The sequence below is a fragment of the Laetiporus sulphureus genome, assembly GCF_001632365.1.
Source record: "Laetiporus sulphureus 93-53 unplaced genomic scaffold LAESUscaffold_17, whole genome shotgun sequence".
Lineage (NCBI taxonomy): Eukaryota > Fungi > Basidiomycota > Agaricomycetes > Polyporales > Laetiporaceae > Laetiporus > Laetiporus sulphureus.
The window spans coordinates 205,576-221,417 of NW_024468526.1; the positions used below are offsets into that span (position 1 = coordinate 205,576).

The 15,842-nt window shown below is 53.7% G+C and overlaps 8 protein-coding genes across 8 annotated transcripts; 3 read left to right on the forward strand and 5 right to left on the reverse strand.

Annotated features, from left to right (window-relative positions):
• Positions 1-12: 12 nt before the first annotated feature.
• Positions 13-1,215, reverse strand: LAESUDRAFT_652332 (uncharacterized protein; the record flags this gene model as incomplete). Its single annotated transcript, XM_040904357.1, has 6 exons — positions 13-48; positions 106-157; positions 210-225; positions 292-435; positions 547-695; positions 1,010-1,215. Coding segments are annotated over 6 exons (603 nt in total), but the record flags the coding sequence as incomplete, so codon positions are not given.
• Positions 1,216-2,292: 1,077 nt separating this feature from the next.
• LAESUDRAFT_812362 (uncharacterized protein) lies at positions 2,293-3,330 on the reverse strand (the record flags this gene model as incomplete). The annotated part of the gene is made up of 5 exons (XM_040914399.1): positions 2,293-2,899; positions 2,957-2,970; positions 3,027-3,107; positions 3,160-3,175; positions 3,239-3,330. The coding sequence occupies 5 exons, from the start codon at positions 3,328-3,330 to the stop codon at positions 2,686-2,688; spliced, it is 417 nt and encodes a 138-aa protein (XP_040764750.1). The 3' UTR covers positions 2,293-2,685.
• LAESUDRAFT_636977 (uncharacterized protein) lies at positions 3,331-4,101 on the reverse strand (the record flags this gene model as incomplete). Its single annotated transcript, XM_040903463.1, has 3 exons — positions 3,331-3,545; positions 3,655-3,723; positions 3,972-4,101. Coding segments are annotated over 3 exons (414 nt in total), but the record flags the coding sequence as incomplete, so codon positions are not given.
• Positions 3,867-4,579, reverse strand: LAESUDRAFT_725336 (uncharacterized protein). The gene is made up of 3 exons (XM_040908804.1): positions 4,212-4,579; positions 3,976-4,148; positions 3,867-3,915 (listed from the first exon to the last, which is right to left on the reverse strand). Exon 1 carries the CDS (start codon positions 4,527-4,529, stop codon positions 4,305-4,307), a length of 225 nt encoding a protein of 74 aa, XP_040764752.1. The 5' UTR covers positions 4,530-4,579; the 3' UTR covers positions 3,867-3,915; positions 3,976-4,148; positions 4,212-4,304.
• Positions 4,580-5,351: 772 nt separating this feature from the next.
• LAESUDRAFT_736584 (amidase signature enzyme) lies at positions 5,352-7,737 on the forward strand (the record flags this gene model as incomplete). Its single annotated transcript, XM_040910702.1, has 13 exons — positions 5,352-5,484; positions 5,539-5,649; positions 5,721-5,794; positions 5,876-6,096; positions 6,172-6,249; positions 6,299-6,349; positions 6,407-6,546; positions 6,601-6,705; positions 6,751-6,845; positions 6,897-6,939; positions 7,003-7,157; positions 7,230-7,297; positions 7,368-7,737. The coding sequence occupies 13 exons, from the start codon at positions 5,352-5,354 to the stop codon at positions 7,735-7,737; spliced, it is 1,644 nt and encodes a 547-aa protein (XP_040764753.1).
• A 637-nt stretch (positions 7,738-8,374) lies between these two features.
• On the forward strand, positions 8,375-11,304 carry LAESUDRAFT_758832 (uncharacterized protein; the record flags this gene model as incomplete). Its single annotated transcript, XM_040912504.1, has 2 exons — positions 8,375-9,070; positions 9,127-11,304. The coding sequence occupies 2 exons, from the start codon at positions 8,375-8,377 to the stop codon at positions 11,302-11,304; spliced, it is 2,874 nt and encodes a 957-aa protein (XP_040764754.1).
• A 185-nt stretch (positions 11,305-11,489) lies between these two features.
• Positions 11,490-12,472, reverse strand: LAESUDRAFT_652041 (uncharacterized protein; the record flags this gene model as incomplete). Its single annotated transcript, XM_040904329.1, has 3 exons — positions 11,490-11,908; positions 12,111-12,226; positions 12,282-12,472. The coding sequence occupies 3 exons, from the start codon at positions 12,470-12,472 to the stop codon at positions 11,490-11,492; spliced, it is 726 nt and encodes a 241-aa protein (XP_040764755.1).
• Positions 12,473-12,855: 383 nt separating this feature from the next.
• LAESUDRAFT_678525 (uncharacterized protein) lies at positions 12,856-15,821 on the forward strand (the record flags this gene model as incomplete). Its single annotated transcript, XM_040905683.1, has 10 exons — positions 12,856-12,889; positions 12,950-13,121; positions 13,178-13,475; positions 13,526-13,834; positions 13,891-14,049; positions 14,099-14,338; positions 14,393-14,970; positions 15,026-15,293; positions 15,353-15,562; positions 15,619-15,821. 10 exons carry the CDS (start codon positions 12,856-12,858, stop codon positions 15,640-15,642), a joined length of 2,292 nt encoding a protein of 763 aa, XP_040764756.1. The 3' UTR covers positions 15,643-15,821.
• Between the last annotated feature and the right edge of the window lie 21 nt (positions 15,822-15,842).

Genomic DNA, 15,842 nt, shown 5'->3' on the forward strand with positions numbered 1-15,842 from the left:
TCGAGGCGCCACTCACATTGCTGTCCAACTCTGCCAGATATCGATGAACTGTACGAGAAAAAAGAGTCCATAACTTGACATAAAGATGGCAAATGCATCCCATACCTCAATCATGCGACCTGTTGCAATCCCGATGACGTTGATGACACAGAGGAATCTGAGCACCAGCGACATGAGCTTACATTGGCTTCTCAAATGCTGCTACGTACGCAAAGCATATCGTGGCTGAATGAACACAACGGCATGTGCATTAGCAGGACACAACGGCCCGGTATATCTGCAGACACGTACTATCCCTCAACAATATATCCTGCAAGGATGGCCCAAGGGGTGATTTGATGAATCCTGAATCTGTCTTCCGAGCGGTTTTCATGCATGTCAACGTCAATACCAAGCCATCAGACACGAGCGAGGCAGCTCTTGCAGAGATCATCACTGTAGCGAACACGATTGGGGAATGCAATTCAGACGTTCGTCAGAATGTCACACGCACAACTGAGCACACGTTAGAATAATCAACATCAACTGTAAAGGTTACGAGCACACACGTTTCATAGGACGAATAGCTGCCTATGATGCTAAAGGTACACGCTTGAAAACCCATGACCACATAAAGTTCTGGCGACGTTACCACGAAAATATACTGCATAGAGACATTGATGTTAGCTGAGCATAAATGCAAGCATTTGACAGGTCTCACGATGGAGATGACTGGATTTATCATTCCAGACAAGAGAACTAGCCCGAACATCCATTTGTTGCAACCGAATATGGCATATACCCGTAATGCCGCAAAAACTGTCCAAATTATGAAATTCTTCTTCATGTACCAGTCGCAAAACAAACGTACTTGTAGCACTGACCAGAACAATTATATCTAATACCATTTGCACACGCAAGACGATGCCGCAGCTGAAAAAGGGACCGATGGAAAGCGTGAGCCGGGCGCAGTGATATACCAATGATTGACATCTGCTCACGTCTGTGGGGTGAGTCAGTCAAACATCACATGCATGGAAGCACCGAATGCCTATGTAAACTTACATAAATAGTTTGCCAACTTGTCCATGCAATCCGAGTAAGCAATACGATGATTGTATTGGATAGCGCGGCATATCTGGACGCGTAATATAGTGAAGTTGCAAGTGAGAGGTCGGCCTTCCATATGAATTTGATTTCACGATCCAATGTCAGGATGTAGTCGTAGCAACATAGCACTGCATTGCGTCAAGTATGGGCATGCCAACGAAAGTGTGATGAGAACAGCAAGACGAACGTACCTGTCACCGAAAAAAAGAAATAATTCTCAAAAATCAGAAACACCTGCACATAACTGCGTCACCATCAGCGTGGCCCGCTATAGACTATAATGAGTCTCATACAGAAGTCCAGGATCTTTTGATGACATGTTGAAGAAGAGGAGAGGCCACTAGCCTGCGGTGGTTGGTGATTCCTCGGCACAGCTGAAGGAGCCTGGATTGAGGTCGGGCGAGCAGTGAAAACGACGAGGACTGTGACAACGAAGAGGGAATAAGCAGGAGCCAGCTCTGGGGAATTAGAGCTACACAGCTGAACTATATACCTGCGGAGACAGCTGATGCATCGATGAGCCAGTGTCGAGGAACAGATCTCCCACGGTGCTGTAACTATCGAGCAGCTAGAGAAGGCTCTGTCTGCATCAGAGCCTCCTAAGGCTATTAGCGCATTGAACAGTCTATTTTCGAGTATGGAATGCTCGTAAGTTGAACGCCACATTGGACCTATGATGACCAACCGAGGCGCGGTACTACCGAATGCATCACGGTTGCACATCTGAGAAAGAGCGTCAAACAGAAATATCGTTACACCTGACTACTCGTCGGACTTATCATGATTTCTGCATTGATGCTGACTGGGATCTGCGTACCCGACCTAGGCAGTTTTGAAAGCTTGGCTGATGAGGCACTGGTAATAAACGTAGTACCGACTACCCGCGTGTCCCTTCGGATAGGGCATTATCGATACAGATTGCAATCTACGACTTCACTGCGCACGGTTTACTATCAAGACACTATAGGACTCTTACGGTTATCCTTCAACGTCAAGCACTGGACTGAAATCGCCGAAACCGCGAGCTAGCGACAACCAACTTAGATAATCAGCATAAGACTTGACGGCGAAGAATCGTAGCACACACTTCCAGAATCCAGATGAGTTGACGTGGCATGAGCCGGAAGTCCGCGGAGAGCGCTAGTCACTCACTGCAGTGTGGTCTCGTATCCAGAAAAGGGCCTGTCTGGATACGAGATCAGGCAGCGGAGGCTGTGGCGCCAACAAAGAAGATGAGCCGGATGATGCTGTACCCCCTTTATGCTGCCACAGTAACGTTAATGAACACAGAACAATGATAGATTGTGGACTTGGCTGCGCTGTGCGTTTCATCATCCACCCTCCCGCGCCCTCTTTCCCGCGTTGAAGACTGTCTTTGATGCTCATCAACTTCTTGAATCTTAGGAGACTTTTATTCGTAGCGTACTCGCGAGCTCAAAGATTTCTATACTTGACGAATGAGAAAATGAAGATGGTTGGAACATTTTCCGTGGAGCTATACAGGCAAGGGCCGCTCCCTCTTGGGTGGAATGAACATGTTTGGGACATCCATGCAGTCTGCAGTTGATGCTTTCCTCTTTCATTTGATCGAACCCGTCACTTGGTACTGAGTGGTGCGACATTCTGTGCGAAGCTCGACGATTCGGTCACCATGCTTTCATGCTCACCCATCGAGGTCTCTATAACATCCTCTTCATGGGCAAAATCTAGATCACATGGCGCGTGAGAGACTGTCCCTTCGCTCTCGAGCCCAGCTGCAGAGGCTTCGCGGAGGTCAAGCGCTAGCCGAGACAGTAACACCGAAGTGAGACTATCAGTGCGTGTGCTCAGTCCGAGGTGCTTGTAATATAATCGAGGCGCCACTCACATTGCTGCCCAAGTCTGCCAGATATCGATTGAACTAGACAAAAAAAGAGATCATAATTTGACATACAGACATTAAGTGCGTCCCATACCTCGGTCAAGCAACCCGTCGCAATCCCAATGACGTTGATTAGACGTTGATGACACAGAGAAATCTGAGCACCGGCGACATGAGCTTACATTTGCTTCTCAAATGCTACTACGTACGCGAAGCATAGCGTGGCTGAAGGAACACAACGGCATGTGCATTAGCAGTATACAACGGCGGATATCTGCAGAGACGTACCGTCCCTCAACAATATATACCGCAAGGATGACCCAAGGGGCAATTTTATGAATCTTCAGTCTCCCTTCCAAACGGTTTTCATGCATGTCCATTGTCAACGTTAAGACCAAACCATCAGACACGAGTGAGGCGGCTGTTGCAGCCATCATCACTGTAGCGTATACGATTAAGATATGCGATTCAGATGTTCGTGAGAATGTCATGCGCACAACTAAGCGCATGTTAGAATAATCAATATCGACTGTAAAGATTGCGGGCACACACCTTTCAAATAATGTATAATTGCCGACAATCTGAAAGGCACACGCTTAGAAATGCATGACCGCACGAGGGGCTGGCTTCGATAGCACGAAGATATACTATAGAGCCATTTTAATTAGCTGAGCATAAAATGCAAGCATTCGACACGTTTACACGGAGATGACTAGAGCGATCATTGCGGACAAGAGAACCAAGCCGAATAGCCATTTGTTGCAAGGAAGATGCTATATACCCGTAATGCCGCAAAAACTGTCCGAGTTGTGAAATCCCTCTTCATGCGCCAATCGCAAATATACATACTTGTAGCACTGACCAGAACAATTATATCTAATACCATTTGCACATGCAAGCCGCAGCTGAAGAGGGGACCGATGGGAAGCGCGAGCCGGGCGCGGTAATGTACCAATGATTGGCATCTGCTCACGTTCGGTCAGCCATAACATGCATGAAAGAACCGAATACCTCCGGAAACTCACCGAAATAGATTGCCAACTTGTCCATGCAATCTGAGTAAGCAATATCATGATTGTATTGAATAGCGCGGTATATCTGAAAGCGTAGTAAAGTGAAGTTGCAAACGAGAGGTCGGCCTTCCATATAAACTTGATTTCACGGTCCCATGTCAGGATGTAGTCGTAGCAACGTAGCACTGCAATACGTCAAATATGAGCAAGCCAACGAAAGTATGATAGAAACAGCAAGACGAGCGTACCGGTCACCGAAAAAACAGTTCTTGAAGAACAGATATACCTCCACAGAACTGCACAACCATGGCCGCGGCCGGCTATAGACTATGGTGAGTCTCCTACAGAAGCGCAGTTTCTTCTGGTGACATGTCTAAGAAGGTAGTAGTTGATTCCTCGGCACAGCTGAAGGAACCTGGATAAAATCGGGGGAGAAGTGAGAACGACGAGGACTGCGACCACGACTCAGACAGCGGGAGCCAACACTTGGGGGGAGTGAGGGAGGGAGGTAGAAGCACGAAGCTAAAGACAAGCTGGCGAAAGCGGTCACGCCATGGAGGAATCATGGCAGCTGCAGCTCGGTAAAGCTGTATATGTATGGGGAGTGCTCAGGTGCTATGCCAGTAGTGCCAAAATTGTATTCCGTGTCGGGTTTGAAGGCGGCCAGATATTAAAGTATGTACCTGCAGAGACAGCTGATGAGCTGTCGAGGGACAGATCTCCTACAGATCTCCCATCGGATGCTGTGGCTACCGAGCAGGCTCTGTCTGCATCAGAGCCGCCCTAAAGCCATAGAACCAAGCGACCTATCGGCGAAGTTGTTCTCTAATGCTGTGCTTAACTAGATTTAATCGCTTAATGCTGTGCAGCAGCGACCAGGTCCACAGCATGTCGACAATGCCACAAGGCGGGATCCGAGCCAATACCGAGTTTTCTTACTAGATTGGCGCAGAAGTATGGACTGGCAGGCTATCTTATTAGTAAGTGTCGTTATACTGGTAGAACAAACAGTTGTTGGCTTCAGCGTGGGCTCGGGGGTACCGGGTGCGAGCAATGTGCGGTGGCACCGCCTGGGAACTAGAGGAGTTCCAGTTCCCACCGCCACCACTTCGAATTCCTCATGAACGGCGCAGACGATTGCCGCGCACATAGATGCTTCACGTCTTTAATATTCTGCTGCAATCTGCATCTAACAGCAAACGTCCATGTGGCCCTTCGTTCGCGGTGAAACACTAGTAATACCGGATTACAAGCGACCACAGCAGGCTGCTCTTCTCTCCGCTGCAGAACAAAGTACAACAGCGTCCCAAGAGCACGGTTGTGATGCATTCTTGCAGGCCTCCGGTGAGTCCAGGTCATCCTCAATTTGCTAAATCAGGCCTTTCTTAATGATACGTACGAGAGTAGCAAGGGAAATCGTCCATCATATCGAGCAAGGCGAGTGGACGGCATCGCAAGTCCTTGATGCCTACATAGCGCGTTCATTAATAGCCCAACGGATGACACACTGCTTGACTGAAGGTAAGTATGTGTGATGTGCGAGTAGCGGGCGATGTGACTGCGACGTCGCACTAGTCATGTTTGAGCAAGCCCGAGCGGATGCATTGGCTCTTGACAAGGAGTTCGCCATATCGAAGACGCTGAAAGGGCCGTTACATGGCGTTCCGGTTAGCTTTAAGGATTTGTGTGAGACAGTCCACCACATGATGTACAGCCGATTACGCTCATCAGCAGCATGGCCTTTGTTGCCCGTACAGACAACGTCAAGGACATTGACTCCACGATGGGATATACGTCCTATGCTGACAAGCCGCAAGCAGAAGATGCCAGCGTGAGTGAACGCGGCCCTTTCCTGGCGCACATCTTCTGCTTCAGAACTGCTCTGTGCGAAAAGAGCTCAACGGAACTTTAGCCAGTGGAGGCCATACGCGCCGCAGGAGGAATTCCCTTCGTCAAGACAAATCTGACACAGGGCTTGATGTCCTACGAGACCGTGAATCCCCTCTGGGGCCGCACCGTCAGCCCTCACGATGCACACTTCAGCTCTGGAGGTAGCTCTGGCGGTGAGGGTGCACTGCTTGCGATGGATGGCAGTGCGTTAGGATGGGGCACTGACATCGGTGGCTCGCTCAGGTACGTATCAAGCTTTGTGAAGCGTACTGCATTCATGAAAGCGACTGACTTATGCGATGTCGGTGCTCCGGCTAGAATACCCGCGGCGTACTGTGGCATTTATGCATTCACACCTAGTCCGGGACGGATCTCCAGGGCAGGCATTACACGTCTGTGTTTAAGCCTGCTCACGAATCGGCTTTCCTGATCGTGATGCATCTAGAAACCGTACCTGGATTCTTGGTGTTCCTGACGTCTTGGGCCCCATAGCTCGGTAGGTAGTCCGATCTCACTTAGTTTACCTAGACGAAGGCTGAATCTCCCGTCTCAGCTCGATAGACGACCTAGAGCTGGCCTGCCGGGTGGCATTTGGACAAGATATGGACATCAATGACTATGTGCATGCCCCAGTGCCATTCAAGGATACACAGCTCGCAGAAGGGAAACTGCGATTCGGATACTACGTGGACGGTATGCCTGTCTGATGGAGACGGACGTCAGCTGACTCCTTGCATTCTCCAATAGATCATTTTGTGAAGGCCTCCCCAGCTTGTGAAAGAGCTGTGCTGGAAACTGTAGAGGCACTGCGCCGAGAAGAGCATGAATGCGTCAAGATCACGATACCGCAGCGTATGTCCATGAGCCGTTTCGGTCGCGAGCACAAATTCACAATAGGAAGCACAGCTTCGAAAGCATTGGAACTATTCGTGGAGCTCACGTCTGCTGATGGCTTCCAGACTCTGGCAGAGCCTAACGGCTCTGATCCGCTCGTGCATCTTTAGCAGCCATTGCTCGCACCGCTGATACTCACGCTCAATCAGGAACCTGAGCTCTACCTCATTCTGCTGGCCCCGAAGTCATTTGGTCGGATGCTCTTCCACCGTGTTATAGAGTGCAACTTGACGGTTGACCTTGCTCGCTGATCAGGTTGGTTGCGATCGCTAGCAGCATGGGCAACTAGACAGTTCCTCCGAGACGAGATCTACGCCAAAATCATCATGGCATCGCGGAAGAAGTCCGTTCGCGAATACTGGCGAATTAGTGCGGAGCGAGACGCGTACGCCAGGTTGTTCTACAAAGAGGTGAGTGCTATACTCTCCTAGATAGAGTTGTCGTTCAGCGCACCGTATGAGAGCTCACCTCCTGGTGCGTAGATATGGGACAAGCATGGTCTAGACGGTATCATTGCTCCCGTGCATGCACTACCTCGGCTTCCTCATCAGTACGTGCTATTGTTATCATCCATGTATGCGGCGTGTCTTGACTGATGAACCTAACTGCGTGTTCTATAGTGCAACTCAACGTATCGTTCCCCTATCGGGAGCGACCGCACTATACAACATCGTGCAGTGTCCGGCTGGAGCTCTCCCTGTCACTCATGTGGACGCTGCTCGAGACCAGCTCACAGCAGGGTGGACCGACCACCTGAGAAAACGAACGGCTGAAGGCCGGGGCTCGCCCTTTCTCGAAGGCTTTCTCTATGGGAAGGGAGGCTGTTACGACGTTGAGAAAATGGCCGGTCTCCCGGTTGGGATTCAGATTGCAGGTAGGAAGCTCGAGGATGAGAAGGTGCTTGCGATGATGAGAATTGTTGATAAGGCGCTGGGCCCGAGGGGCTTTGGGCCAGGAAGTTGGAGTGGGCAGCGCGGTTCGACGGGCTGATGGCGGCATGTTTGTGTTCTTTTATACGTTGACCGACGTTGTTCGGTGCCGAGTGATACACTCTTTTCCTCCTTAGCTTGAATGTTGCTGTATACGACGGTGATGCCTTACACGTGCCCTTTGATTGGCGGTTGACGTATGCAGTAGCGTTATGATTACCCTTTGACACTGACATTGTCCGTTCTGCCAGGACAGCGAGCATGAGTGTTTTCATCTCTGAGTGACTGGATCGTTCGAGCGTAAAGCCTGAGACGGATAGTGAAATCGCAACACGCAAGCCACGCGGTGATCTGGGCTCCGGAAATGCATGTGTGGAACCTGCAATGGCCCGGTGTCTACAAGCGATTATGCCTCGATCTTAGGTCCAGACCTTGACTTGATTACGAGCTCCACCCTGAAGTGCTCGGCACGGACGAACGCGTATTGGTTCCAGAAAGCGCTCATGCATTACACCACGACGTCATCGCCTTTGCCGTGGCCTCGCGAGCGTTCTCGAACAAACCCGAGGGAGCGCAACGTCGAATTCGCCCGAACACTCCCGCTCCCGTTTGCGCATATATGCATCAACACCAAACCAACTTTGCGAATTTACTGCACACTTCACATCCGTACTCGCCGATAATCTAGCCAACTGACAATGTTCGGCCACAACCCTTACGGCGCGTATTCACCACCCTATCCTTCAGGAAATTCTTATGGTGCTCGGCCCTCCTATCACGACGCCGACGCCGAGTACCTTCGTGCCCTTGCTGACGAGCGCGCAGCTCGCGAGCAGCTTATTGCCGCACGGCGTGCCCAGGAAGAAGCACGTCAGCGTGCCGCCGCCGCTCACGCCCGCCAGAGCAGAGCCCCTTACTTCTCGCCTCGCCCAACTTACGTCGAGCCCGGCTATGACATTGACTACGAGGACCACGATGCGTACGACGGCGGGCTCGGCGCTCTCAATGGGCTCTACGACTACGGCGGCATCAGCCCCTACCCGGAGTTGCGCGGACGCCGCGCGATGATGGGAGAGCAGCGTCGACAGACACTCGAGCGGGAGAGGGAGAGACAAAGAGAGAGGGAAAGGGAGGAGCAGCGTATGAGGGAGGAGGTCGAGCGTGAGCAGGAGAGGCGCAAGCTCGAGGAGGAGAGAAAGGCTCTCGAGCAGGAGCGTCGCAGGCTCGAGCAGGAGGAACAGCTGAGACAGCTACTCAGACAGCGGGAGGAGGACGAGTGGAGCCGCCGTCGCAAGGCGCCGCAGCGCCCGACCCAGGGTGCATTCGACGCGTACCCCTTCCTCCGTACTATCTGGCCTGGGATGGACCTTGGCGAAGAAGAAGAAGAAGAAGCGGTGAGTCAACCCGCAGTTTCACCTTTTTACCGCATCTCTGACGTCTTCTACTGCAGCCACGCACGGGTCGCCCAACCTTTCGCGCTCAAACCGTCTCACCCAAGCAACGACAGGTGCCTCCCTCTCAACCCACGCGGGCTCCTGTGTATCCGAACGTAGGCGTAAACGTTTCCGGAGTGCGCTCTTCTTCCGTGCCTTCACGACATATCTATGGCCAACCGTCAAGTCTCGAGTCACCCACCTCGCAGCCGTCGCCTCCCCCGCCAGCGTCCGCCAAGCATGGGCGTGTCCCCGTGCCGATGCCCTCGCCACGAGCGCAGGCAAAATCTCCCGGTTCACCATACGCGCCTTCTCCCAAGCCCGCAGAGTCGCCCAAGCCCACTCAACCTAAACCTGAACCACAGCCAACATACACTCCCGAGGAGGAAGCGGCAGTGTCAATGATCCAGAACCTCTATCGCCGGTATAACGCTCTCAAGACGATCGGAGAGGAGCGCGCACGATTCGAGAAAGTGCGCGCGGGCTTTAGCTTCCCATCGCATCTCGACTTCGTGGTTGCCCCGCCCGAGAAAAAGGAAGGAGAGACCACAGCAAGCGCGGTGACGCCGACGCCGACCACGTCTCTCGCGCAGGCGCCGCACGTCAGCGTGCCCGTCGATTCCACTGCCGTCTCTGCCGCACGCGCGTCGTGCACTAAAGAGGGCATGGGAGAGGAGGAACAGGAAGAGAAGAAGCCCGCGCGTCCCGAGCTCGCATACACCCCGGACAACGCACCGGTGCACGGGTATCTCGAGGCGCTGAGTCGCGTGCTGAGCGCGCTGGACGCGGTGGAGAGCCGGGGCGACCGCGAGGTGAGGGAGACGAGAAAGCTGCTCGCGCGGGAGGTCGAACGCGAGGCGGAGGGCGTGGAGAAGGGAGTGAGGACGGTGTGGGAGGCGTATGCCCAGCGCGAGCGTGAGCGGGCAAAGGCTTCTGACGATCCGGCTGGATCTGAACCCGAGAGGTCTGGCATCTCCGCTTCTGAGAACGCTGAACTGACCGAAGAGCACGCAGCAGAAGTGGAGCCGGTGGACGCGGTGGACGGTCGGGCAGGCCCGTGCATTGTGCCCGCGGACATGGACGCGGGTGGGGAGCGCATGGGAGTAGAGGAAGACGGAGAGCGGCTTCCGCGGATGCGGGAGCGAGTGCTGGAGCCCGAGGGAGACGTCGGAGTGCCGATGATTCGGGTCGAGGACATCAACGGGGAGCCTTTGTTCATGGAGGGAGAGCAGATGGAGGCGCAGCCTGAGATGGGGGAGGAGGAGGAGGATGTGGGCGTGGAAGGTGGGGGTGAGCCGGTGGTGGAGGTGCGGGGTGTGGGAGAGGAGGAAGGTCAAAAGAGGATGCAAGTCGAACCCCAGCCTGAACTCGAGGAGACAATGGCAACGGACGGTGCGACCGCGACGGTTGTCATCCTCCCATCTGAGCAGGAGCCACAGATCGGACAGGTGTTCGTTGAGGTTGTGGAGGCGGTGCCGACGGCCGAGGTGGACATCCTCGAGGGCGAGGAACCCAAGCGGGCTCGGCAAGCGATCGTTGAGACCCAGGAGGAGGAGGTAGTGCAAGTGACGCCACTGGAGCCAATCATCGAGGCGCCCTCCGAATCTGCGTCTGCAGCCGGGTCGGAGTCCTCTGAGGAGGTTGATATTGTGTTGAGCATCGGTGTATCTGAGCCTGAGGTACAAGCCGTGGCCGAGGTCGAGGAACAGCAGAAAGCAGCTGAAGGAGAGCAGCAGAAGATATCGGAAGAGTCGAGTTCAGAGCCAAGCCCGTATCTGAGGCCGCTCCCGCCGTCGCCGCCTTCAGCCCTGCCGAACCTGGAGTCCCCGCGCGAGCCGACGCCGACGCCGGTGGGAGGTCCTCCCAAGCGGCGGGTACCCTCGATCGGAGAGGTCGTCGAGCGAGCCGTGGACGAAGAACGGGCTGAAGGAGAGGTGGATACGCCGACGCTGAGCCCGGCGCAGCATCACGATGCGGAGAGCTCCAGCGATGGGGAGGGCGAGGGCGAGGGCCCGGGGACGCCGCCGCCTCCGGAGATTGTGGCGTTTGCGATGGACGTTGTTGTACCGGTGGGTGTGCATGATGGGTCGGATGAGCGAGGGATGGAACGAGAGCGGGTAAGGAAGGAGGGGGAGGGGGCTTTTGGGTTGGGGCATCGGGAGTGGGGGGAGGTTGAGCAATTCGATTTGCTTTGAAGAGCGGGGGACAGTGGTACGATCAGAAAATATCTTGGGAGGGGACGTTGTATGAGTAGTTTCTGCTGAGCTGATAGCTTCCCCGCGGCAGCGTGTATATGTTGGGACTTGCACTTCGTAATGTATCATCTCACATTCTGTAACGTACCGCTTCATTCGTGTTAACTGTACAAGTAATAATGATCTTATACGCCAATTTCGTCTAGCCACTGCTCGATCTTCACGAACCCATCCTGCCCGTCCATACCCTCCCGATCTCGCACAATGAGCTTGTCCACCCCGGGGTCTTGCCACAGCCTGTTTTTCTCCATCTCTGGTATTTCCTCCTCGGAGCATAAGATCGCACAAGGAAACTTTGGCTCAAAGTCAAACTCGCGAAGGGGACCGGGTAGAAGCGGACTCGTTGTGGTTGTGGGAGTGGGAGAGGAGAGGGCGGCGTTGGAGGAGGGTGGGGATATGAGGAGCAGTCCGGAAGCGGGGTGGGAGGAGATGTATGTCTGGGCGATGAGGGCGCCGGACTCGCGGGCGAGGATGATAGGAGGGAAGGGGATGGCGGTTAGGTGGATGTGGGAGGAGAGCTCTAAAGGTGGGTCAGTGACGGGTTCTCATGGTCGATGGGCGTATCGTCTCGAGGATCGCATGCAGAGTGCATGAGTGAGAGACATGTCACGGATTGATCAATTTGCCATGATGAGATGCGTGTAAATGTAGACCTAATGTAACACACCGATTTTGTAACCGCGAATGGACAAAGCCGTTTGCTATCGTGTTCGAACGAGGTAAGGGAGGCGATAGTGAACGCTCACCGTCCTCAAAATGCTGCATGAGCGCCTCCGAGGTTGTACGGTCCTCGGGAGGGGCGAGGTCAACTTCAAGACAAGTAAATCCTCGTTCGGCAAACATGGCAGCAAACGAGCGCATCCTTGATGTCGAGTGAACCCGCGAGACCAAAACGCAGCACTAGAGCGGCCGCTCACCCCTGTTGCGAGCGCGGATCCCATTTGCTTGAGGAGACGAAGACTAGTGGGGTGGGCACTTCCCGGGGAGCGGAGGGTGGAGGCGTTCGTAGCACGAACGCGGTCGAGTAGTATCGGATTGAGGTAGCACCCAGGTAGCCGAGACCGTACGCCAGTGGTCGCAAGGAGCGTTGGAATGCTCTGAAAGACATGTCTGTTACAGAACGCGAGTTATCTAGGACGATGTTGCAAAATAGTGGAAATGAAGTGGCCTGAGCGAGTCGATCAAGAACGCGACGCGTTCGGCGCTTGTTTGGCGTTCAGTATACACGTGGCATGTATGCTCAATCTGGCAGGCTTTCCAAAGTATCCAGACACACAGTTGACCGCGACGTGTTTTCTGGGGAACGCTGAGAAGTTTCATCTCGTTATTTTGTGTGCAACGTTCTGGTGATCGTGGACGGCGCATCAATTCGAGACCTTCGGACGCGCCACCAGGTACAAACACTTGCACACATACCACGTTGCGCGACACTATCCAGGTCATTACAGAAACTATTCGTCTAACGGTGCAGCCGTCTGGAGAAGACTCGCGATGCTGAACTTCGAGGATGTTGAGGAACGTGACGGTGAGTTTCATTCGGAGTCCAACGCGTAGATGAGCTACAACGTCACACACCCCCGTCCAGGTGTGCGACTTTCCTGGAATGTCTGGCCGTCTTCGAGAATAGAGGCAACTCGCACGGTGGTGCCCATTTCCGCCTTATACACTCCGTTGAAGCAACGTGAAGACCTTCCCCCAGTGCTGTATGAGCCCGTCACCTGTAAACCACCATGTCGCGCTGTCCTCAATCCATACTGGTGCGTGCTGCCGCGATATCTATAGCTCCAAGTATTCGATGATCAATGCCACGCAGCCAAATCGATATTCGCGGAAAACTATGGATCTGCCCCTTCTGTCTGCAGCGCAACGCGTTCCCTCCTCACTATAAAGACATCTCCAACACGAACCTACCTGCCGAATTACTCCCAAAATATACCACCATAGAGTACACGCTGTCCCGCCCCGCTCAGGTTCCTCCGATTTTCCTATTTGTTGTCGACACTTGCTTGGAAGTGGAGGAGGACCTCAAGGCGCTACGCGATGCGCTGGTGGTCGGCCTGAGTCTTATCCCGCCCTATGCGCTGGTCGGTCTCATCACATACGGCACAATGGTGTGTAAATTCCTCCACTTGCATTCTCATCTTGCCAAGACATGTCACAGGCCCAAGTCCATGAGCTGGGTTACGCCGAGTGCAACAAGTCCTACGTGTTCCGCGGCGGCAAGGAGTATTCGCCGAAGCAGATCCAGGACATGCTCGGGCTGAGCTCCACAAACCGCGCTGCACCGCGTCCAGGCCAGCCAATGCAGGCATTCGGTGCGGCACGCTTCCTGTTGCCCGTGCAGCAGTGCGAGTTCCAGCTCACCGGAATCCTGGAGGGGCTCACGCGTGACCCGTGGCCCGTCGCGAACGACAAGCGTCCGTTGCGCTCTACTGGTGTCGCGCTCTGCGTTGCAGTCGGGTTGCTGGAGGTGAGCGATCCTGCAGTCGTGCAAAAACATAACTTGACCGATCCTTTGCTGCGTAGACGACGTTCCCGAACACAGGCGCTAGGATTATGCTTTTTGCAGGTGGACCTGCGACCGAGGGTCATGGTATGGTGGTTAGCAATGAGCTGAAGGAGCCTATTCGTTCTCATCACGACATTGATCGTGACTCCGCGAAGCACTTCAAGCGTGCTATGAAGGTCAGCATCGTCCGTACCTTTGTATATGCGCGTCCTGACGTCAGTGTAGTTCTATGAAGCGTTGGCCAAGCGCGTATCTAACAACGGCCACATCGTTGACCTGTTTGCTGGGTGTCTGGATCAAGTTGGTCTGCTCGAGATGAAGTCGTTGACCAACTCGACGAACGGCGTGATCGTGCTGTCGGACTCCTTCGCGACGTCCATCTTCAAACAGAGCTTCTTGCGGATGTTCAACAAGGATGATCAAGGTAATCTTGAAATGGGCTTTAATGCAACATTCGATGTGCAGGTGGGTTCTACAGATGCTGATGAGACGATCATTGTGGACTGACATAACTGTCAGACCACGAAAGAACTGAGGGTGTCTGGGCTGATCGGCCATGCCATCTCTGCAGGGAAGAAGTCCGCATGCGTGGGCGAGACGGAGATCGGTATCGGCCAGACGTCCGCATGGAAGATCAACTCCATCACCCCAAGCACCGCGGAAGCCATCTATTTCGAGGTGGTGACACCCGCTGGGCAGCCGCTCCAGCCGGGCTCGCGCGGGCTGATCCAGTTTGTGACGCACTATCAGCACTCCTCGGGCCAGCAGCGCTTGCGTGTGACGACGATCGCCCGGAACTTTGCCGAGGCGGGCTCGCCGAGCATCGCGGCGTCGTTTGACCAGGAGGCGGCAGCGGTGCTCATGGCGCGCATCGCGGTGTTTAAGGCAGAGATCGACGACTCGCCGGATGTGCTTCGTTGGCTTGACCGCATGCTCATCCGTCTGTGCCAGAAGTTCGCGGATTATAGGAAGGAGGATCCAACGAGTTTCAGGTTGTCGGATAACTTCAGCATTTACCCTCAGTTTATGTTCCACCTGCGAAGGAGCCAGTTCTTGCAAGTGTTTAACAACAGTCCGGATGAGACGGCATTCTATAGGTGTGCACTTCACTAGTCTTCTGGCGCGTTTCATCAATCTTGACCCGCACGCCAGACATATACTCAATGAAGAGGATGTCAACAACTCCTTGATCATGATCCAGCCGACCCTCATGTCATACACTTTCGACCAGCCATCGCAGCCCGTCCTCCTTGACAGCGTCTCGATCAAGCCAGATGTCATCCTGCTACTCGACACGTTCTTCCACATCCTCATCTTCCACGGAGAGACGATTGCCCAATGGCGCAAGGCCGGCTACCAGGACCAGGAGGGTTACGAGAATTTCAAGGAGCTTCTCGAGGCACCTGTAGCTGATGCTCAAGTGCGTTCAACAGCTGATTTTAAGATATGTCCGCTGACTGCCCATTGCTTGTTGTGTAGGATCTCCTCGTGGACCGCTTCCCTATTCCTCGTTATATCGTTTGCGACCAGAATGGTAGTCAAGCACGGTTCCTCCTGTCCAAATTGAATCCCTCGACCACGCATATGTCTACGGGCATGTATGGCCAGGCTGCATCTGGGGCCACAGGACAGGCGATCTTCACGGACGATGTCAGCTTGCAGGTCTTTATGGAGCATCTCAAGCGCTTGGTACGTGCTCGTATTGCTTCCGAATTCGAAAGTGTTCACTAATTTTTGGACTACAGGCGGTAGGAGCTCAGACAAATTGACGAGTTTCGTGAATGCGTTGGCTGTATTTATACTTTGGCATGCGGAAAGAAATTTTACCTCCCATGTTCTGCACGCTTTAGAGTACCGATGGTGTGATTTCTGCGTCTGCTGGCTGATCAAGTAGGAACAATTAGTTTGCGCTTTCGATGGCGCATTTCAATCAAGGGCGTTACGAGGGACATGTTTTTGTTGGTCTCGT